At 44.4% G+C, this 22259-nt stretch overlaps 2 protein-coding genes across 11 annotated transcripts in view; one reads left to right on the forward strand and one right to left on the reverse strand.

The window, feature by feature from the left end:
• The window catches only part of LOC104638121 (acidic leucine-rich nuclear phosphoprotein 32 family member B), a 233340-nt gene that overhangs the window by 145620 nt on the left and 65461 nt on the right, over nucleotides 1-22259 (reverse strand). The window lies entirely within an intron of this gene.
• RFX2 (regulatory factor X2) overlaps nucleotides 1-22259 on the forward strand; it is a 59269-nt gene that overhangs the window by 33138 nt on the left and 3872 nt on the right. For 4 of the 8 annotated variants that reach the window (XM_075736201.1, XM_075736203.1, XM_075736202.1 and 1 more), the window contains 14 exons: nucleotides 173-262; nucleotides 1242-1321; nucleotides 1930-2194; nucleotides 6436-6510; nucleotides 12074-12255; nucleotides 14533-14652; nucleotides 15412-15527; nucleotides 16307-16425; nucleotides 16749-16861; nucleotides 18930-19081; nucleotides 19980-20077; nucleotides 20721-20870; nucleotides 21437-21645; nucleotides 21988-22141. In XM_075736201.1, coding sequence (XP_075592316.1) covers nucleotides 173-262; nucleotides 1242-1321; nucleotides 1930-2194; nucleotides 6436-6510; nucleotides 12074-12255; nucleotides 14533-14652; nucleotides 15412-15527; nucleotides 16307-16425; nucleotides 16749-16861; nucleotides 18930-19081; nucleotides 19980-20077; nucleotides 20721-20870; nucleotides 21437-21645; nucleotides 21988-22141 — 1923 coding nt within the window. The remainder of the gene's footprint in view (nucleotides 1-172; nucleotides 263-1241; nucleotides 1322-1929; nucleotides 2195-6435; nucleotides 6511-12073; nucleotides 12256-14532; nucleotides 14653-15411; nucleotides 15528-16306; nucleotides 16426-16748; nucleotides 16862-18929; nucleotides 19082-19979; nucleotides 20078-20720; nucleotides 20871-21436; nucleotides 21646-21987; nucleotides 22142-22259) is intronic. The other 4 variants (XM_075736205.1, XM_075736207.1, XM_075736204.1 and 1 more) reach the window with 3 other exon arrangements.

Raw genomic sequence — 22259 nt, forward strand, 5'->3', positions numbered from 1 at the left:
CTGGTGTCCGGTGCAGGTTACATTGGAAGGATGGGGACTGCAGGGATGCTAAGGGGTTCTGCTGCCTCTGGAGTAGGAGGCAAGCTTTCCATGAAAGTTTGAAAGAGAATACCTAACTCACCTCTGTTACAGACTGAAAGTAAGTGTTTGTTACTATATCTTCTTCTTTCAGAGGGTTTTGGTCCAAGCAGCAGGCTCCGCTCCCAAAGGAGCGCAGATGCAGCAAATCTCTGTTCCCAGAGTTCAGCAGGTTCCACAACAGGTAATACCTCCGGGGTGAGACACCACACAGGGACCCCCGTGTCAACAGGACCCCACGTCCCACACGACATTTGAAACTGTGCCCAAGAGCTGCTTAGAAAAACCTTTATTAAAGAATTGTGTGCAATTAGAGAACTGGAGATCACTGTGAGAGCAGCTTTCTCCATCTCTCTCTTCCTTTCTTAGACTGATGGCAAAAGGAACTCAAGATATGTAAAATTTAGAAAGAACCTTTACTGTAGCAGTTATCTTTCGTACATTTGAAGATTTGATGGATGCTTTTGATTGCCATTTAAAAGCAGTCCTCCTCTGTAAAGATTTTTTTATAGGCAAAGTGTTTGGGATTTTTTTTAATTACACAAATAAATGTACTGGCTGCATGTGGCTTCATAGAAAGATTAGGTGACAGAGAGCCAGGCAAGTGGTTTTATTTATCTGAACTTTGCCTTTTGCAGTCCTGGTTTCCTAAGAAACCAGGCATATGTGGTGCTGCTTCATGTGGACAGTGAGTCTGACTCTCTTGACTTTTTCCTCTAGCATTTTTTTATTTGGTTGCTGAGGTTCAGGAAAAAAAACTTGACAGAGGGCAACTGCGTCCCTCCCAGACCTGCATCTGGGGTGCAGATGGACACTGCCCATCTCCTCTCTGAAGGAAAGGCTGCAGCATGATCTCACCCTTATTAGCCCGCGGAGAACCAAGCCTGAGATGTGTGCAGAGGAAACCCAGCTCCATTGTTTCCACTGCTCATGGAGCACCTACTTATTTATTTATTTTTATTTGACCTTTTAAAATAAATACGTCCTTTGGGATCACTAAGCATGCAGGGGTTTTTGTTTGTTTTCTTTTCCTTTTTCTTTTAAAAAGAAAGCCTAAATGTCAAGGTAAGGTTGAAAGTTGTTTAAGGATGTAATATGCAATTTCTCCAGCTGTTCCTAGGCAATAACATATCTGTAACTCGATTTTATGACGCTTGTTTCAGGTGCAATCCGTGCAACACGTATATCCATCCCAGGTCCAGTATGTGGAAGGAGGAGAAGCTGTTTATACCAATGGAACCATGTAAGAGTCTCTCGTTGGCTGTAGCAGAGCTCTGTTCCCCTCCCAGCTGGTCTGAGCCCTTCAGTCCCCCCCAGGCTCCTTCCATCCCAGCGCTGCTGCTGGCACGGCCCTCTGTTAAGAGGAGGAAGAGGAGGAAGTGTTTCACATGCTACGTTGTGCACATAGGGGTAGTTTCAGCCAGACTCCAGCCTTGGAGGAGGCGTTGATCTCACGGAGGGGACTGTTCTCCCGGGAATCCTGCTCTTCCCCATATAAAAGGGTCCATCATTTTCCTCTGCTCAGCCCATTGTGTGGTGAAGTGGGGCAGCTTTAGGAGCCAGAGCAGAATGCTCTGCTAGAGGAAGAAGGGAATTTTGTAAGGGTTCCTCTTCCTCCTCTCTGCTGTGCCCCCCGCTTTGGCCCTGATGCCCCCACTGCCCTCCGGGATGTTCTCAGCCTTCGATGGCTGCAGAGCGACTCCTGGATGGCAGGGTTCAATTTCAACGGTACGAATCCCACACCGACAACACAGTCCTTCTAAAAGGTGGTCCACATTTTGGAAACCATTGTCCGTGAGATTAGATCTGCAAGCTCCTCTCCACCTCCTGACCCTATTGTTCCTTTGACAGACGAGCCGCCTACTCCTACAACACCGAAGCTCAGATTTACGCCCCCAGCAGCGCAGCATCCTATTTCGAACCGCAGGGAGGTGGAGCTCAGGTGACTACAGCGGCATCCTCTCCTACAGCCATTCCCTCTCACAACATGGTGGGCATCACCATGGACATTGGGGGAAGTCCGATCCTCTCCGGCTCGGGAGCCTATCTCATTCATGGGGGGATGGAAAACACTAGACATTCTCTGTCACATACTTCACGCTCCTCTCCAGCAACGGTATGTAGCCCTGCAGATGTTGCAGCTCGGGGGCCAGGAATTATTCCAAGGGAACTGAAAAGCCTTCAGAAAATAAAACTTCCTATAGTTATCATTGTGTATATGTCTGTATAACATGCCATGCAAATGCAAGCGAGAGAATAGACACTGGTGTACTACAGATATTTTTCACTGGGAGTTTGGGATGTCTCTCTTGCTGGTGGGCAGAAGCTTGTCAAACTTTCTGAGTGGATCGCTGAAATTACACAGCGTGGAGATAAGAGAAAATTCTCAGGGGGGTTGTTTTTTCCCCCTGAGCAAAATGTTTTGGCTTTCCAATTCAAAAGAATTATCTATATTTACATTTTCTAATAAATATAACATCTGAACATGGAGCTTGGCTTACCCAAAATAAAGAAATATAGAAATATATTTTTAATTATGAAGAGACCTGAAAAATCCATTATTAACGCAGTGGATAATTAGCACATAAGGTATGTCAAGCTGATCAAGCCAAACGCACAGTGATTGAAAAGCCTTTGTATATCTCCTACACCATTGTGTATTCTGTCCGTGCTGTATGTTGCAGAAAATGTATTTTAGGATTAATACTGATCAAACAGAAATGTTTTAAAGCTCTAATTTATTTTTGTTTTAATCATGTCCCTCCAACTGTCAATCGAGGCGCCAGGTTGCCCCACGCACATCTGTACAGTTGTGTGGGACTCAGGGGGATACAACTAGTAACCCCAAACAGCCTTGCTGCACCTAGAAGCTACCAGGGCTTTTATCTGAGACTCTACCAGCCCTTAGTAGCAGCCTCAGCCAGGAGTGGGTTGGAGCTCTGCTCACCTTCTCTTTTCAGACTGACTTACGTGTGTTTATACATTTGTATGTAAACATCATTACAAATGTAGGTGTAATTCAGTGTACGTGGCCAGATTTTAAAATGTGAACAGCAGCGCCCCGGGAGGAAACCAGGAGCCGTTTGCTACTGAGAACTCTTGAAGATCTGGCCGGTTAGGTTTTACTTTCTTTTCCCACTGAGTTTTAGAACATACACTTCATGTTTTTTGAATCTTTGTGCCTTGAAAGGTTGCCTTTGATCCTGAAGTAAATGTGCTCTGCCTTAGGTAGAAGTAGGGGAAAAGTCCGTAGCTTTGGGTGGAAGAGATGCATCTGGATTAGCTGGGGTTTATTTCTTGTGTGAGAATTGTGTGTGTGTGTATTTTAACAGTTCATAGTTAAAATCTAGCATTGGACCATCTTCTGATTTTTGCTCAAGCTTGTTATTTTGAAGGAAGTAGCTGCTGATCTTGTCACCTGCGTGGGACTGCATCTTGCAAAGCTGCACAACATTACTCTTGGCTTTTGGTGGTTTTTTTGGTTGTTTTTTTCTTTAATTACCATGGTGATGGGCACAATGTGAAAAGCCCGAGTAGAATACGTGTCAGTAGAAATGTCCCATGAACAGATTTAGTTTGTAGCTGTCTATCACAAAAGATAAATCACCAAAAAAAGAATTTAGGAAGTGACCTTTATGAAAATGCATCTGAAAAAAATTCACTCTGTTGCATGTAGGAATGAACTTTCTGAAGGTATTTTAACACAAAATGCCTGTGGCTCTTGTGGAGGGGCTCAAGAGGGTGAAATAGCAGATGGAAGACAGGATAAGGATGTGTCTATGTGTGGCTTTCAGTTCTTTCCGCACACACCAGAGCCGGAGGGGGACAGAGCAGAGCCGTGATAACTGCTTTGAATTTCACATAATAGTGGGTGGACAGGCTTAAGGAGAGCAATGACTAAATCAAATCAACGGGTAGGAATGTTATTTTTCATTGCAATGTCTTGCTTAAATAGAGAGTAGGAAAGGCTGGTGTTAAAGAGGCCAGAGAGCCCGTAGTTCTGACAAAATGTATTTGGGGCAGGATTAAGAGCTTTGTGGAGAGAGAGAAAAGTACAGCTCATGCAGGTGTAGACAAGGAAGCCGTAGCATTTGCATGTGGCCTTGGGGGTGTAGTGGAAAGGAGATGGATGTCAAAGTGGCCAGCAATGTGAGGGTCTGGCAACGTGAGAGGCAGCTGTAAGGAGGGTGTTGAATGCTTGAGGCAGAGCCGACACTGAGACCCCGGAGGGGACAGCAAGGAGAGTATCTTCAGAGGAGACCGGGAACAAGGTAGCGCTTCAGAATTAGCCATGATGTAAGAGGTGCTTCAGGAGATTGACAGTTCTTTGGTAAAGATTGTACACTAAAATAAAATCTTCAAATATTTAAAGAAACCCATCCTCCATATCTGCTGGAATAAGGATGTTCTGCTCTGCTGAAAGGGCTGAAACAGCACATGAAGCAGTCTCATTCAGTGTCTGTGCCCGTAGAGCACTATTAATCTTCCTTTAAACCTTCAGACCTCCCATAAGCGGGTGCTCAGAGCTCCTCACCTTCGTGCAGGGCTGTTTAAGAGCTTTGTAGTCGTTCCTCTGTAATCTTTTTTTTTCTGCGGATGGAAGGTGTCCATTTGTATGGGACACCGGAACGCCAAAAGGACAGGCAGTGTTTCTGTGCTTGCGTAAGAGGTGTTGCTCAACAGGCACCATGCTTCTCCTTGAACAGAGGAAGGAAACGGTGTCTCCCTCTAACACTGACTCATTTCCTGAAGGCTGCATCAGCAATCAGCCTTCGGTTCCTCATGGCACAGCACGGTGCACAAGACACTTTTCTCAGAAAACACTGACACATAGTCTTAGACTCACCCTTTTTTGAATTCAGTCATAACTTCTTGAGAAGTGCCACAGTGGTGGCACTTTTGGCTAGAAACCAAGGGAGATGTACTGGAGGTGCTTGGACAAAGTATCGCGTTTAGACATGGGTACAGCACGGGCTGTGTCTTCGCTTGTTGAACATTACTTCGGAAGTTAGATCTGTTCTGTTCTCTCACCTTGCTGACAGAGCTTGGTTTTGTAAATGGCTGGTTTTATCTCGACCTGTATCTTTGCTGTGCTATGAGCCAGTGCGAACTGGAGTCCAGGGAGCTAGCTGGTGTGTGAAGGAGGTCATTGACAGATCAGTGTGCGGATGTGATGCTCTGTGCACGTCCCTACAGCTGAGTGTGCGACCATGCGTGTTAAATCAGGGCAGATGCTAGCGATAGCTGCTGACTGCAAGTTTTACCAGCTGATGTGTGCCACCTTGGCCTGCCTACTCTAACAGGTCACAGATAACAGGGCTTTGAGAACATCTACTAGAGAGAAACTCTAGTTCTGGTTCTGCTCTTGCCAGTCACCTAATGTGGGCGGGTTTTTTGTTTATTTTGGTTTTTTTTTTTCCTCCTCACTTGCAAAAAGCCTGTGCTCAGGAGCACTGGAGCTCTGGGTCCAGCAGCCCTCTGTTAAGTAGTTTGCCAGACATTGCCAAGGGAGCCCCAGTAGCAGAAAGGAGAAGACAAGAAGGGTCCAGGAGAGGGTCGGGGCACAAGGCAGCAGCCGTAGCTGGGCTGAGCGTAGGACAGAAGCTAGGCAGAGGGAAGCAAGGTGACTCTTCAGGGGCCTGAACGCCTTGCCATGACTCCGCTTTGCAGAAGCTCTGAGGTCAATGGAAATGAGCACAAGCAGCATCGAGATGCACCAGCCTGTCTTTGCAGGAAGAAGATCACTTAACTGAAACTCTTCTTCTTCCTTCAGAGTCCCTTTGCAGGCTCTTCAGTAGCAAAGAGCTCTTACCCGTTCCAGCTTATGCATTCTGTGTGTCACCCCTCCTTGTGCCCCTGTACTATTTAGTTGCCGTTAGTTTTTTGTCAAAATGTTAAGAAGTAGTAATAACTGAAGTCATTGCTTCCAGTTTTCCTTGAAAGATCTGGGTAAAACGCACCTTCTCTGTAGCAAATCTCCTTTAACCTGCTGCAGCGTATCTGTCTGCTGGTGTTTTGGTGTAGGCATGAAGGGGAAAGGAGAAGGAAAACTTCTTCTCTTTTATAAATGGGCAATGCGTGTGGTGGAAGATCAAAAGCCCCCTGGTCTCGCTCTTTCACCCTGATAGGGGTTCCTGCTGTGGTGTTAGTTTGCATGCCATAAAATAACGTCTCTGCAACTTCATCCCGTAAGGACTGTGCCTCATCTGTTTGCCTCTTTTTCACAAGCCTGTGGTTATAAAGCATTAATCATTCAAATATTAATAAAGAAATATTAATCTTGGCTGTTGCTAACTATCTGATTTCCTTTCTTTTTCTTTTTTCCTTTTTTTTCTCCCCTGTGCACATTTTCTTTAGCTTGAAATGGCGATTGAAAACCTACAAAAAAATGAAGGGATTACATCACACAAAAGCAGTTTGCTCAACAGCCATGTAAGTTACAATCGGAATTTACAACCTCTTTCCCGCTTTGGTAGGAGCATTATTTGTAGCCCTTTGGTGTATTCAACAGCACGAGCCACTCAAAGCAGCCTGTGATTCAGCTGTGCTGCCCAACGCACCCCATTCCCAAGAAACAAGAATCTGCAAACAGTGCCATGATGTTAATGTTAGTTTATGAGATACTCCGGATTCTGTTAACTGCCTCTGCCCTGTGTTTATTTATTTCATCGGCCTTGCAATGGAAGTTGCTGGCAATTAGATAAACACTTTTGAGGAAGTTCTTTCCTTTCGCTGGAATTGAAAGATGGCTGGAAAGTAACTTGCAATTCTACAGCAATAATTGGCACGAATCATGACAGATATCCCTCAGATAGCGCGTACCAAAAGCCTGCTCCTGTGAATGCCTTTCCTGCCTCTCTCTGTACCTCAGGAAGACCGTTACTGTTACAATGCTATGCTAAATCCATTTGCTAGACCTCTCTCTTCTCACTATGCCAACAATTTCCCTGCTTTGTGTGAAGTTCCCACTATTCTACTGGGCCTTCTGCATCGTGGTTTATGGCTCCCATGCAGTAATGCTTAATGGTGAGTGCATGCTTGTGTGGGGTTTGAAGGGTCTAATTCAAGTCCTAATGATGTCATTGGACTTGCCTTGACTTCATTGTGTTTTGGATTAGGCTGAAGCATGTTCTGCACTGATAAGTCACAGTGCAAAAAGTGGTATTTCTTTATTCTAACAGGTTTCCTTTTGCTTTGTATTTGGGGGCAGATCTGTTGTCATTATTAGGTCCTGCAAAAAAAAATCTTTGCTCTCTTCACCCTAGAGAAACAGCCTGAGAAAATGAAAGGAATGTTAAACTTAACGGTCTGATTCTCTTAAGCCGATGCCCAACTCCGAGCCAAGGGTCTTGGATGAGCTCGATCCTTATTTCAGCTTCTACAAATTGAAAGTTGGGGAAACACAAACCTGCAGAATCAGGCTGGTAGTTCCTGTCCTGAGCATCTCTCTGCATCCTTCCTGTCCCAGGCTGTGGCCATGCTCACACGCCTGTGCTGTGCCCTGAGTGCCGCGCAGATTTGTCTGAGAATTTTTCTTGTGCATCCCAGTGTAGAGAGGGACAGAGTGGATAAGGACAGGATGGGTCATGGTGTGATACTGAAGGAGGTTTGGAAAAAAAAAAAGGCAGGAAAAGGGCAGAGGAAAGAAAGCAAAGATAGAGATTTTATCTGACTGCAAGCTGTGCAGGATGGCGTTGGGGCCCGATCCATCCTCTGATCAGATCTTCCCCACCCTTGCCTTACAGGGTAGAAATAAAGACCATAATGTCTCTCTTCTTAGGTCACAGTTCATGGTTTGACATAAGGCTTAAGTTCTCTTACAAATACTAAAGCAAATAAACTACTTCCTGAGCGTGTGTGTACACATCAGCTCTCCGTTCGTCCCCGCTGAAGATGTCGGTCCAGGCACAAGCGATGTGCTGCCCTGGGCAGCTCCAGGGCTGGGGTGGGTAATTCCCCCTGCCAAGGCGCAGAGCCTGAGCCGAGCAAACCTGGGGAACCTTTGCTGCCCCATGCACCTCCAGTGTCCTTACTCTGCCTTTCCGGAGCGCAGAGTGATGTCTGCAGACATGTGGGAATAAGGAGGAGAGGACGGTACGAGCAGTGCCCGTAGGAAATGCGGCACGTCCAACCCGACCGTGAATGTTTCCAGGGATGGGGCATCTCCCACCCGGAGACTGCCAGAGGTTGCTCCCAACCACAATGTGCGGGACAGCCCGGTGAACGTGCAGCGCTGAACCTCTCTGCACGTGTTCCCTGGCACGCGCTGTGTTACCAGGGTTTCTGCTATCTGGGATGTTGCAGTTCCCACCTCTTTATGTTAAAAAAAAAAACAAAACACCCCAGACAGAGGATTACCTATCCCAAATGCTTGTGTGACTGACACACGATATTGTCAGGCTTGCGCACGAGAACCAGAACGTGAAGCAGCAGGTGACTGGGATTTGTCGAGGCTGAAAGCAAAATATGAGCTTGACAAAAGCTTGTAGCCGGGGAAGTTGTTAGATAATGCTAATTGCACTATTAGTTGTCACTTAATTGCTTTTAGTCTTAAGGTCGCAGAGTTTTTCATTAAGTGTTCTGTTCCCTCGTTTTAAACTTCGCATTTTACAGATCTGTAAATTCTTGGGATAATGGTTTATTTCGTTGCCGTCAGCAGATGTTTCATGCTAGGAATCTTTGGGGTTTGGGGAGGGCTTTTCTGTTTTTTAAAAAAAAGGAAACCTAAAGGTATCTCAGTCAAGAGGGAATTTTTTACATAATGCTGTTTAAACAAAGTTAGTGTGAAATGGAGCCACACTTGATAACTTAATTTAGCTTCAAATACTCTCTGAGAGGTTATTTAAGTGCACTTGAAATATCAAATTTAGAAGCCAAAGCTAATGTTAATACCCGAGTGACACATGAAGTTTCTAATGAAATCACGTCAATCTATTACTGGTACTGAAAAACCTCCGCTCACAAGTGTGTTCCAGAGTCGCTGGGTCAGAGGATTACTTCTTTGCCAATTCTGAGCTTGCAGATGATGCGAAGAAATTTGAGAAGAAAACTACTACAATTTTCATACACGAGTGCCTAAAGCGAGGCGCATAAGGCAGTAGTTGGATGCTACAACCTGCCCCGAGGCCCTGCGGTTCCCCGATAGCCATAGTGCTCACAGGAGTAGGATATTTTACATATATACGTATAAAATGTCTATTTTCCTCACTGCCTATAAAACAAAAACTGCCAAAAACCCATTGGACTTCTTCCTTGTGGGTGAATGGCTCTTAGGTAAGTGCTGATGGAGTTTTTCCCATGAGGGAAAGATCTTATCCCCAAATAGCGTTTAGGTGGAAACACCTAAATTGAGACTGAGCAGAGCAATAGGAAAACTATTAACTGGAATAATTCTTCCTTGGCCAGGGGAGGAATGTAATGACTTAATGAAGGATGAATCTCCTGCTCGGTGGAGAAAGGCAGGCTAAAGATTATTATTATTTTTTTAAAATCAAAACAAACAGTCAATAGAAATATAAAGTAGAAAGGAGATGGAAATGATCCCCTGTAGTGCCTGTAACAAACAAAGCAGCATTCTGCTGCAGAGGGATTTTATTGGAACCTGATCGTCGTATAAACAACTGAAACTGGAGAATATCTTGTCGTTGTCACAACTGAGCAAAATTCAAAAGGTAAACAGAATGGAAAGAATCTTTAGTGTTCTCATTTTAAGTGCCTGGTCTGTTATTACTAATGCAGGAAGAGCAAAAATCATGTTTTGAAAATTATTGATGTTCTTACAGATTTCTTTTTTAAGCTCTTTTGTGCGTTTCGTAATAGATTTCTAATTCAATAGTGGGAGTTCATATTGTGAAACTCTGTAATGTTTAAAGGAATATAAAAAGACACTTGCAGAAAAAAGAAAGCTGGAAGATGAAGGGAATATTTTAGAAATATCTGGGATTAGACTAAAAATGTCTAGGATCAAACTTAAATGAGAGGATTTTACCTGTATCTGAATTTTCCATAGTAACATGTAACTATAAAGATTGCAATTGGAACAGGTTTAGAAAATAAATAGCTAACCCACGTTCAGTATCTTCCATAGGATAAATAAAATAAATGGTTTAAGGGAAAAAAAAAAAAAGCTTCTTAATCATTAATCTTTTAAATACAAGGGATGGGCCAAAATTAGCGCAGATGTGGACTACCTAAAATCTGAGCTCCTGCTGGTCTTTTATGACCAAAACACCGTGATTTGTTTTTGTTAGAGATAGCTTAATGGGTGGGGGAAGCTCAGAGGTCCAGAACAGCTTTTTGGGACTTCCCGGGGACGTTTCTTCTGCAGGTGAGGGCACGAAGGAATGTGGCTCATGAGCAACCACCACCCATTAGGACTGTAGGGTTTGGAGGTCAGAAAGATCTTCGTTGGTGGAAAAACACATCAAACAGCACCCTAGGTGATATGTCGCTGGAGGAAGGTGGGAAGGTGACAAGCAGCTCTGTGAAAAGAGGGGAAAATGGCCAAGAGGTTTTTCTTCTTCCAGCTGTGGCAGCCCATGTTCTGCTCCAAAAGCCACCAGAACTGATGGATCCAGTCATCTGAACTTGTGGTTGCTTTGGATCAAACCCAATGAATGAAATAGTTTTAATTGTACAGCTTTGGATGCAGCTCTGTTTATGTAGCAGAAGTTGAAATTTGGATATGTGAATGATAACCACAGAGCAGACATTCATAGGTGCTGAAAAGCCTTGGTGTGAGAGCACACTTGGAGATGAAATACGTAAACTGAAAATAACTCCGTGGAGTGAGGAGTCAGAGATTGCACATCTCAGGTTGTGTTTTCACAGAGTTATCGTTATAAAACTCGAGTAATATAATGGTGAGTTGGGACCCCAAAGATTCACCAAGAGAAAACAGTAGGAAAGAGCCAGATACTGGAGTAGGAGGAGAGGACTAAAGCATGGGACAGCTTGTACATCCATGTCCATGGTTAAATCCCGCTGATTTCTAGACTGAGTTCATAATTACAATATGTGCTTGAACTCTGTGTTGTAAGGAGATGACGTGGCCGATATTTTGGCATCCGTAGCCTGAGTCTGGTTTGCCATCGATCTGGTGCAAACGCAGCTGCTTCTGGTGGAGCTGTGCCTCCTAGGTGTGCAGGGATGGAGGTCTGGACGGAGAGGGAAGTCTTGAAAATGTTAATCCCAAATGTCCCTAATGACAATGAAAGGGTTCTTACCAAAGGCATGGAGTTTAATCCATTTGTACATCTAGTTCCCTCAAAAATTCACTTAATGTAACACGTATTTTATTGATGTTGAAGTCATTTAGCCAATTAAAGGAGACTGGGGTTTTTTGATCTTTTTGCATTTTAATTCCTGTGCTGGCATTGTGTCCTAGGCCTGCCCTTTCAGACCGGCTGGGTATAAAGAATTTCTATCTAATTGCAAGCTTTGATCAACAGAAATGTCAGAAGAAGTTCAGACAGGAAATTTTGAAAAATAGATGGAACTCCCTCAGATTTCTAAGGTTGCTTTGGTAAATACTAATTTTATTGTTAGGAGAAGAGTTGCAGACATGCCAATCTTCAAATTAGTAAAGACTTTGCAGCATATTTGTTTCCTCTAAAACTTACTTCTCTTAGACAATATCTTAACATCTTTATTCTTGGAAAACAGAACTTCTTATGGCTTTGTTTTGGCTCTGCAGGAATTCATCCAAATCCGAGGTGGACACAGAGATGGCAGGTGGACTGTGGTTTAATGCTCTTGCAAAATCTGACAGCGTTTTTGTTGGCTTTGGGTTGAGGGTCCTTTTACTTTTTTAAAAATGCAGCTGGCATAAGTACCGATTGTACGAATTAACTACCCGGCTTTAAGTTCTCTTTAACTCTTAATGCCAGATGGGCTCTCCTGACATTTAAGCGTTGACGTTGTTTTACGCAGCCCGTTCCAGCCCTCTTTAGACTTTCATGTGTTATTTATTTATTTATGTTTTCCATGCATAAAGCTCCAGTGGTTGTTGGACAACTACGAGACGGCGGAAGGCGTCAGCCTTCCCAGGAGCTCTCTCTACAACCATTACCTGCGGCACTGTCAGGAGCACAAATTGGATCCGGTGAACGCCGCTTCCTTCGGCAAACTGATCCGCTCGGTGTTCATGGGGCTGAGGACTCGCCGCCTGGGAACCAGGTTGGTATGAATCTACATTTTTTTAAAAAAAAAAAAAAAAGCTCCTACAACTTTAGCAGGTGCAAGTCTTTCTTCTGAGATCTACGGAAACAACCAGCCATGATGTTGTGGGGAAAAAAATTGCTGTTCTGAGGCACAGAAGTAATTTCCATGTGTCGTGAGGCAAAGCTGCTTTCTCACCGTGAATCAGCGGTGTGAGAGGCTTGACAATACAGTTAATTTCAGACACGCTCCAGGTCTCTGGTGACAGTGTCTCGTCCAGCTACACAGTGGAATTTGGTCTAAGTCCATTTCCTAAGAAGTCTGAGAGTATTTTATTTGAACCTAAGCTTCTTCTCTTTCCATGTCTCAAAAAGATGAAGTAACTTGGCTTCACCATTGCTGCTGTCAGCTGCAGAGCTTGAAATTCTGATGCAGTGAAACGGTTTCTCCCTTTGGGGCCAGTAAAGTTCCTCCATCGTGGATGACGACAGAACCTGTGCCCACATCTTCGATGCAGACAAGCTGTACAGATGTAAATGGTTTATTTCTTAAATTCCCAAAGTGGCAGGCTGAATCTTGTGACAGAATTTTTTCTTTTAAAACATCAAAGATCCGTATGATGTGACAACAAAAGCGTAACATAAGAAATTATACTTGCTGTAATTACATATGTGTCCTTCAAGGGAGCATCCAGACTATCTGCACACCTGAGTTTGCATTTTATCCCAGCTTCTAGTTAAAAAAAGTAGTTCATGCACTAGAGAAACAGTGATTGCTCTGATTGTGTAAGATTTTATAATAAAACTCAAGCTTAGATATTTGGGCTTCTAAACAAGAGCAAAACCAGATGTGTCTGGGGCATTCCACAGCTGGAATGTGATGGCAACAGTCGTAAGAAGAGCAGGCGCAAGTTTGAATTTCTGTGGATTGGTCCAAGTGCAAGAGCTCTGAAATTATTTCTTTAGAAGAGAGAAATTCTTTAATCCCATCACAGATTAAAGAAAAAACAAGCAAGCAAAAAACCCACCTAAAATTGCAAATGTGCAGGCTGGGAAGGACACAGTAAACCTCAATAAATATGGAAGTAGCTGTCCACCATTATTTTCTTATTCATTCTTTTAGATTATAAGTGCAGGTGTTATTTAATTTGCAGGCACTTAAAGTCCCTTAAGACATGGCCGAAACGTACTTCACACCTGAGCACTCAGTGTGTGTAAACCCCTTTGGCACGGTGACAAAGACTGAGCAATTCAACCATCCCCTTGAAAAGAGAAAATTCCCCCAACAAGGAAGAAGGGGTTAATTCTTTGACAAATATACCTCTCTTAAATTTCTCTGTGTAATTTTCCAACGGGAAGCATTGTTGGATTTAAGGTGCCTTCAGATCCGGGTCACAGTGACACAGCAAATTAATTTTAAGCAACCCCAGTAAGAAGGCTCTGGAGACACCGCTGCTGCTCCCCTGGCTCGGGCTCCTCTCCCACCGAGGACTCAGCTCAACCGTTGTCAGCAACAAATTGGCTAAAGCCAAGGTGGACGTTCTGTCATCATGTATCCATGGCTGCATAATTGTCCTTCTTGTTCCCAAAAGCAGACGCTTGGGGACTGAAAAATTCCAGTTTGGTGGAAAAATCTTTAACTGACACATCTGTCTAATGTGATGGAAAGACATTCTCCTAAGGAGCATCGCAGCAGCTTTACTGACCAGCAAAGGAAAAAGAATTACAGCCTCTTTTGCTTGCAAACAGCTTTTAGTTTTTACAAAACTACAAAAGTGAGCAACTCCAAGAACAAAGCCACATCAAAGCCCATTGCCGTTGCTGTGAAAGTGCTGGCAACGGAAAGACTTTTTTCTTATCGTAGTTGACCGTTCAGTCAGGCTTGTTTTATCCAAGTCTAGATAAAGATGGAAGTTTGTTTTTATGGAAAAAACAAATCCTTAAACCCTAATCAAATGGCAAAGTGTCCCTTGAGGTCTTTCTGTTATTCTGTTTAATAACACTTTGTATTGTAACTCTTGTCTCTTCTGCTCCAGTTACCATGGGTTACTTGGAACAAACCTTGCCGGGTTTTAAATGTGGATGTCACTGAACTTTGCGACATGTGGTTTTAAATTTTATAGGGGATGATGGCATTCATTAGTTCAGCCATTCAAATAGTGCTTGGCAGCAAACCAGCGTGTGCTGTAAGAAGTAGGGTGTATTGTCCAAACAAGCCTAAGAGTAAATTGCAGGGCTACGATGTCCCTTCCGTTCACTAGTTTACACTGAGCAATTTCAATGCTGATACTTCCAGGGGAAACTCCAAATATCATTATTATGGGATCCGTCTAAAACCAGAGTCTCCGCTGAACCGCTTGCAGGAGGACACTCAGTACATGGCAATGAGGCAGCAGCCCATCCACCAGAAGCAAAGGTAGGTGCTCCCAGCGTCTCGGAGCTCACCGGCGGTGCCCCCGATGCCACCGTGGGCATGGGTCCTTTCCCAAAGAACGCAGCAGACCCTGTCTTGGGACCTGGGTTTGCTTGGGAGCAAAGGGAGCACGTTGGGACGGTTCAAACCCAAGAGTTGCTGAAGTGCCAGAGCTGAGCTGTGGAAGAGGGGGCTGCAAGTCACTGGCCACTCCGAGTAGTGGACAGGTTCCAAAACCATTTCTGGTAGACGCCCCATCCCTGGAAACGTTCAAGGTTAGGTTGGACTGTGGTTAGTCTTGTGTCTGAGTAATTTTGAATATAAAACACAATGTGCAAAGGAATTTGGAATTGTCTCCTGGAAGCGCAGATGCTTCTAGTTCTTGCTGGAGTGAAGAAGGAGCAGAAGAATTTATTTCTTCAGCTCCCAAACAGACAGTAAGTGCAAAAGCCAATTCTCAAGCAAAGTCTGCACCCATTCCAGCTCTGCTGCTCTTTTTTTTTTTTTTTTTTTTTTTAATGTCACCCTGAGCAAACATCTTAACCCCTTTAATTCTGTCTTGGGGAATGCTTTTCAAAAGGAGGTTCTCATTTTCCCCCTCCACTTGAGTAGATGATATAAATGGTCAGCCCTCAAAATGCTGGCCTTGAATGTAACCTCATGTGTTATATGACGAACACGAAAGTCTGCATGACTGTGTTGCAGAAAACGTGTACATGTTTACTTGTGCCTGTGTAAATCCCAACCACACTTTAAATTTAGGTACAGACCAGCGCAGAAGATGGATGGCATGGCAGAGAGCGGGTCCAACAGTAACCTGCACACGACGCCAGAGCAGTCGGTTGCTGCTCAAAGTCAACATCATCAGCAATTCATAGGTGAGGAGACTGCTTTAATGTATTAGATATCTCATATCTAGGCTTACAACTTTAAGAGGAAGGAAGGTCTTGTCCAGCAAGGCTTTGTCCTCGTACTGTCAGGTCGCTCAGTTCCCTCTAACTATGGTTTTAATCCAGCTGATTTTATCCAAATTGGATGGAAGGAGTGGAGGTCCTGAAGAGCCTTGCTAAGACAGGCTGCCAGAGGGAGAAGAGCATTTCTCTTCATTGCAAAGGCTGCAATATATATCCGACTGCACAGATCCGTACGGACCTTCTCCTTGTGAGACAAGCTCTCTGGCTTTGCTGGTCGTGGATCTACGTGTCTCCATCATTCAAGCAGAGATACCAAACCCCGGCCAGCTCTGAAACACGATTGTTCCTGATACGTCTGCTGTCCAATTATATTTTCCATTGTAGTCTCAAAATACTAGAGAGACATTTTTCAGGCTTCAGAGAAAATCTAATGGGAAGCGTGGTAGATGAGGACAATGTATTCTTGTTTCTTTTATTACAGAGAGAAAGAAATCATTTTCCTTTCCATGCTGAATAAATGGGCTGTGGTGGTTTGCTTTTTTGCCCAGTACAACGGCATGAATCAGGGAAAGTACCAGATTATGGATCTCATTTCTCCTGTTTCATCCCAATTGAAACATGAAAGACAGCCACCAGCAACAGCAGCACCTTGCACTCATCTGTAGACCTGCGTAACTGAGTGCTCCTAACTCTCACCATCTTTCCCAATCTTTTTTTCCTTTTTTTTTTTTATCTTTTCCTAGATGTAACCCATGTCTTTCCTGAGTTCCCAGACCCCGATCTAGGTAACGTCCTCTTACAGGAAGGGGTCACCATGAATGATGTGAAAACTCTGCAGATTCTTTACAGGCGACACTGCGAGGTGATTATTTTGAATATTTTTAGTTGATTTAGTAATTGATGTGGGACGTAATTCATGGGCTCATCTCATATCCTGCTCTTTGGAAAAGCTAGAATGTAATAGGGACTGCTTCATTTGCTAGGTATTACAACTCAAATATTGCACTTTATGTTATTTTTTCATTGTTTGACCTGTTTTATGTTACGTTTATTAGTAAAACAATGCCCTTTTTGTTATTTTTCTTGTAAATGATTTAATCTCAATGGCTGCACATGAGATTTCTGCTTACGCTGTGTGACAAGATGCTAGCAGAGCAGCTAATGAGTTACGTTCTTTGTTGTTAGGTGACTTTGGATGTTGTAATGAATCTTCAGTTTCATTATATTGAGAAACTGTGGCAATCCTTCTGGAGTCCTAAAACACCATCTAGTGATGGCTCTGCTGCCCTGCCGTCCAGGTACACTGCTGTGCTTTGATTGTTTCCAAATGCTCCATTTTATAGTGGCATTTTATCTTTTAAAAATGCATAAAGCATTTTCAGCTTCATTAGGCATTTTGAGGGCTTCGTAGGACTTGAAAGTATTTACTTCCCTGCAGAATCCTTACAAAGAGTGTCAGAAGTGGTTAATGGCGTATTGACTGCACAAAGTTCAGACCTCCGAGGAAAGCATCTGCTCTGATTACATACATCTATGTGCCTTGTACCTCCTGTGACAAGTGCTAATCCAAAATACAGTCAGCATTTGGATGGATGAGAACGGGATGATGCTTTCGGAAATGGTCAGGAGGAGACAGTAACGATTCCATGTCATTAGGTATCAGGCTTGAGTGACATCTCAAGCTCTGAGGTTTTAGTGACATCTAGACCGACTTGCTTATTTGGATGGCTATCCAAATCTTTAAGTGCCTCGTGTTTTGAGGCAGATAATGGCAAATGAAGCTGCTCTGATCTTTGTACCCCTGCCTGACTCGTTGTTATTGCCTTTTCTTCATCCTTTATGCGTTGGTAGTCTGCTGCCAAGAGACAGGGGAATGGAAATAAGTGAAAATAGAGAAATCGAAAAGGTGAAGGTTTCTTGTTAAAATTTGTATTTAAAGTCTGTATTGTCCACTTCTACTGATTATATAAGGACTTTGGATACTGACATGTTATATTCAGAGGAAAAATGGTAACAGTTTGAGTAATAACCAAATACCCCATAATAATCTGTAGAATATGGCCCTGTTGTCCTCAGTAGATGTTACCCGATGGATATTTTCCCACAAAGAATCGCCGTAGCTTTCATCGTTTCAAAATCTCTTGTACTTAAGGGTATATCTCCAAGGCATATTGCAACACCGCAGAGAGCTGTGCTAGGTACAAATGGGCTCACTGGACACTGGAGGCAGCATTTCTGCAGGGCTCTGTCTAAACTAGTGTATCTTGCTAAGGCTTTGTGCTCTAGAACCTCTCCGTACCACTGCTAATAATCAAGATAAGGAAATAAAGCACTCCCTCGCCATGGTTTATATACAAATGTAAGCAAAAAGTATTATCAAAGTGGCAAACTGAAAGCATGATAAAATGCAGAATATGGTTCCACTTAACAGAAAGTTTAGGTACTTGATGGCCAGTTTCTCCATGTGAGTGTTCTAGGAGTATCCCTGTGGAGTTCAGTTACTCAAGCTGCTCAGGCAGAGGCTATAAGTACCTCGTTATAGTATGTCCAAGGCTTGGCTTTAACGGTTTTGATGTAATGCATGGGGAAAGTCCCTTGCAAATTCCCAGTTCCCAGTGTAGTGCCTTTGTAGCTCTGCTTTGATGCTCTGGCACTGCATTAAGGCTTCGGTTTTCTCTAATTGCTGTATAACTAACTATCTTACGCCTGAATCATGCAGAAAAAAATTCCGTACATCTATAAAGTGAAAATAATGCAGGCTTGATTGACCTCATTCAGTTAGAGACAATATGCTCTGTTCTCATCAACACACCAAATCTTTTTTCCTTCTGAAAACACGCAGCGTTTGCAGGTGTTAAACACCTTGAAGCCATTTGTAGAATCTGTCAATACCAGCTAATCTGCTCAAAAACCATTTGCTGCAAACATTTTGTCCCCACTGCCACAGCTGAGGAGGTTTAGAGCAGAGGAGAGAGGTGTGAAGGTTTTGGAAATAGCTGGGTCTGTAAGGAGACACCAGCGAAGCCTTCGCTTGCTGAAATAACCGTGCTGAAGTACAATTCCCACCAACGCACGAACATGGTTGTGTGAAAGGCAACTGAGGCTAAAGATGGAAGAAGTGAAGGCCAAGCACCGAGAGAGACGGATTTGAGGGAAAACTGTGGTCAGAGCTCTGGCCCCACGGACAGAGAGGCGCTTGCAGAGTCAGTGAAGACTTGTGCAAGTGATCAAACATTTCCTTTTGAAAGAAGCATGAATGGCTTTTTTTCTGCTGAAAACTGGGGTTAGAAATTGAGAGGGAGAGTGAATGCACTGAATGCAAACCTGCTGTTAACGCTGCCTCCCTCCTCCTCCCTGCTCCCACAGCGATGAAGAACAAGAAGGGACCCTCCCAAAAGATAAGCTGATCACTCTGTGCAAATACGAACCCATCCTCAAATGGATGAGAAGCTGCGATCACATCCTGTACCAGGCCCTGGTGGAGATTCTCATCCCAGACGTGCTCAGACCGGTGCCCAGTGAGTATCCTGCGGCGTGAGCAGGAGAGCACGAGTGGTCCCGACTCCTGCTCGGCTCCTGCTCCTCACCGGGCTGAGTCACGGGATGTTGTGTCTGACAGTGATCCGTGACTCACTCGGCCTGGCTACCACTTGCCACAAAGATTTCCATTGTAAAAGCTGATTTAGAGGGTTTTGTTTTGAATACAAGCTAAAATAGTATGGCAACAGCAATATTCCTCCTGCGGCATTGCTCTGCATCAACGGTACTTGTGGCCCCTGGAAATTCCCATGTTTTTTAAAACTGGTTTTATTGCATATCACATCTCCTGACTTTGGCTAGGAGTCAAGGTAAAAGCATAGGCTTAGTGCACAAGCAAGCACACGTAATCCTTGTGAGATGTTTCCTTGGAGATAGTATCTTTGTTTACATAGGACCATCCTGTCCCCTACTACACCTCCTGGAAATTTGGGGTCAACCTCTGTTTGGGAGATTAGTGATGCAATATTGAGGGTTTTCGCTCCGATTTGGCTCCTCAGTGAAGTGCGTGTGTCAGTCTCCCCGAGGCCTCGACTCGGACGTGGACTGGAGAAGTACTGGAAAGCCACGTCCCTCTGAGCTGTTGTCAGTCTACATGTTGGGGCACGTACGTGGCTTTAAAGAGCATATTTCAACATTTGGAAAATGCTCAGAAGGACCATGAATAAGAAAAGGATAAGGAATAAGAATAAGTTTGAGTAACGACATTAGAGAATAAGTTTGAGTGCATCTCAGGCCCCAGCTGATTCCCTTGATGCTGAATTGAGATCACAGCTAACCAGATCAGAGGCTGTGCTTTCCGCAGCAGTCCTCAGCTAGAAAGCGATGTCCAAGAGATGATACAGAGCAGCCTTTCTAACTCTGCGGATTTCTTTGCAGGCACGCTTACACAGGCGATTCGTAATTTTGCCAAGAGTTTGGAAGGGTGGCTCATGAATGCAATGAGTGAATTTCCCCCCCAGATTGTCCAGACTAAGGTAAGCAGAGGGAGCACGTCGCATGTCAAGGGTATGAACCCAGTGTGTGCATGCGTTGGCAGTTTTCCGCAGGGATTGGAAATCACTGGTGGGGTTTGGCCACGTGTACTCCAGACAAGCACGGTGTAATGAATAATTATGAACCAAAATCAGCAAGGAGTGGGAGGACAAGTAGGGCAATTCCTTCGTACCAGAAGCTGGTGATGCTCTGTCCATTGAGCCATTCCCGTGTCCTGAAATTGCAGATAAATCTTTGTGGAAGAAAAATCTCCGCGGTGGAATGAGGCTGTCCTACTAGAAAGCGCAGGGTGCCTCATGGATCGAATGGCATTGCAGAGTCTCCTACTCTCCCTCTCCCAAAGCCACGGATTCTTGCAGCTTGTTCTCACCTTGCTGGTCTCTGCTGGAGGCAGAGTGTGAAAACCTGTTAGTTTAAAGAAAACAAAGGCAGAGGCTGTTTGCAAGATGCAATAGATGCTGCAAAAGTGCTGCTCTGGAGCGCTCGTGTGTGCTTTGGCCAGCAGCATGGGTGGGACTGTGCAGGTTTACCCCTTGTGCTGCGTGCTTGAGCTCAGCATCGAGAAGAGTTTGCCTTCCAGCCCCGTGGCCTCCTGCTCGCGGTGCCCTGCGTGCTGTGTTGCAGGTCGGGGTAGTGAGTGCCTTTGCACAGACGTTACGGAGATACACGTCCCTGAACCACCTGGCTCAGGCGGCCCGTGCGGTGCTGCAGAACACTTCCCAGATAAACCAGATGCTCAGCGATCTCAATCGGGTCGACTTCGCCAATGTGCAGGTAACTTACGGTATCTTTTCCTAGGTCATGTTGTCTCAAACTGGGACTCTTTAATGAGGATGGTAACCAGAATCTTATTTCCAATACTAAAAAGCAATTAAATGAACAATTTAATGGTATTGGTGTTAATTCTCCAGGTAAGTCTGCCATCTCACTGTGAATAGTGGAGAATCATAAAATCGTAGAGTCTTAAGGTTGGAAAAGACCTCTAAGATCATCAAGTCCAACCGTCGACCCAACACCACCATGTCTACTAAACCATGTCCCAAAGTGCCACATCTACACGTTTTTTGAACACCTCCAGGGATGGTGACTCCACCACTTCTCTGGGCAGCCTGTTCCAACGCCTGAGAAGGTACTAAGGAACTTCTGTAAGAAGTAGTGCTGCCAACAATAATGTAGCTCTAATACTAATATTGTACTGTGGTCTGGACAGATCAGAGGAGACATGATTCAGAGCTGGTTTGGAGTCCTTGTCTACTTGAAATGAAGTTGAATTCCTGAGTTGGGATGCACCAACCATGCAGGCTTGGCATGAGTAACTGTCAGCCCTTCTTTCCGAGCAGGAGCAAGCCTCATGGGTGTGTCAGTGCGAGGAAGGCATGGTACAGAAGCTGGAGCAGGATTTCAAGCTCACTCTGCAGCAACAGAGTTCTCTGGACCAGTGGGCTAGTTGGCTGGATAATGTTGTTACTCAAGTCCTGAAGCATCACGAGGGCAGTCCCAGCTTCCCCAAGGCAGCCAGGCAGTTCCTGTTGAAATGGTCTTTCTACAGGTACATTTTCTTTCTCGTTTTGAAGATATTTCTGCGTCGGGCTTAGGGCATGTAAATAGCTCCTTGAAAAGCCAAGGCCAAGTTCTTTACTCCCCTGCAACTCTGGTTAACTGCTGTTCTGCCCTGGTACAGAAGGGAGCCTGGTGTCTCCTGTATCCTTTCAGGATGGGGATAGGATGCTCCACCAATTAATTTCTTAAAGCGCTTTGATACTCTTGGGTTAGAGGTAGAAACAAAGCACTGCGTCCCACAGTACCTTCAAGATGATGTCAAGAGTTCACATCAGCCTTGATGCAAGTGTAAACCACAACCCAAATATGTTGTTTCCCGGCCATTTTCCAGCTCCATGGTGATCCGTGACCTCACTTTGCGCAGTGCTGCCAGCTTTGGTTCCTTCCACCTGATTCGCCTGCTCTATGATGAATACATGTTTTATCTGGTAGAGCATCGTGTTGCCCAGGCAACAGGGGAGACGCCGATTGCTGTAATGGGAGAGGTGAGAATTGTTTATTCCCTAGAAACAAACCCAAACTAAGCAGCGCTTAAAGAGACACGAGTGGTTCACAAGCCGCACTGTGTCCTGAACGTGTTTTTAGAACCAGCTTTGCTAAAGG

This window comes from Balearica regulorum, chromosome 26, assembly GCF_011004875.1.
Source record: "Balearica regulorum gibbericeps isolate bBalReg1 chromosome 26, bBalReg1.pri, whole genome shotgun sequence".
Taxonomy (NCBI): Eukaryota; Metazoa; Chordata; class Aves; order Gruiformes; family Gruidae; genus Balearica; species Balearica regulorum.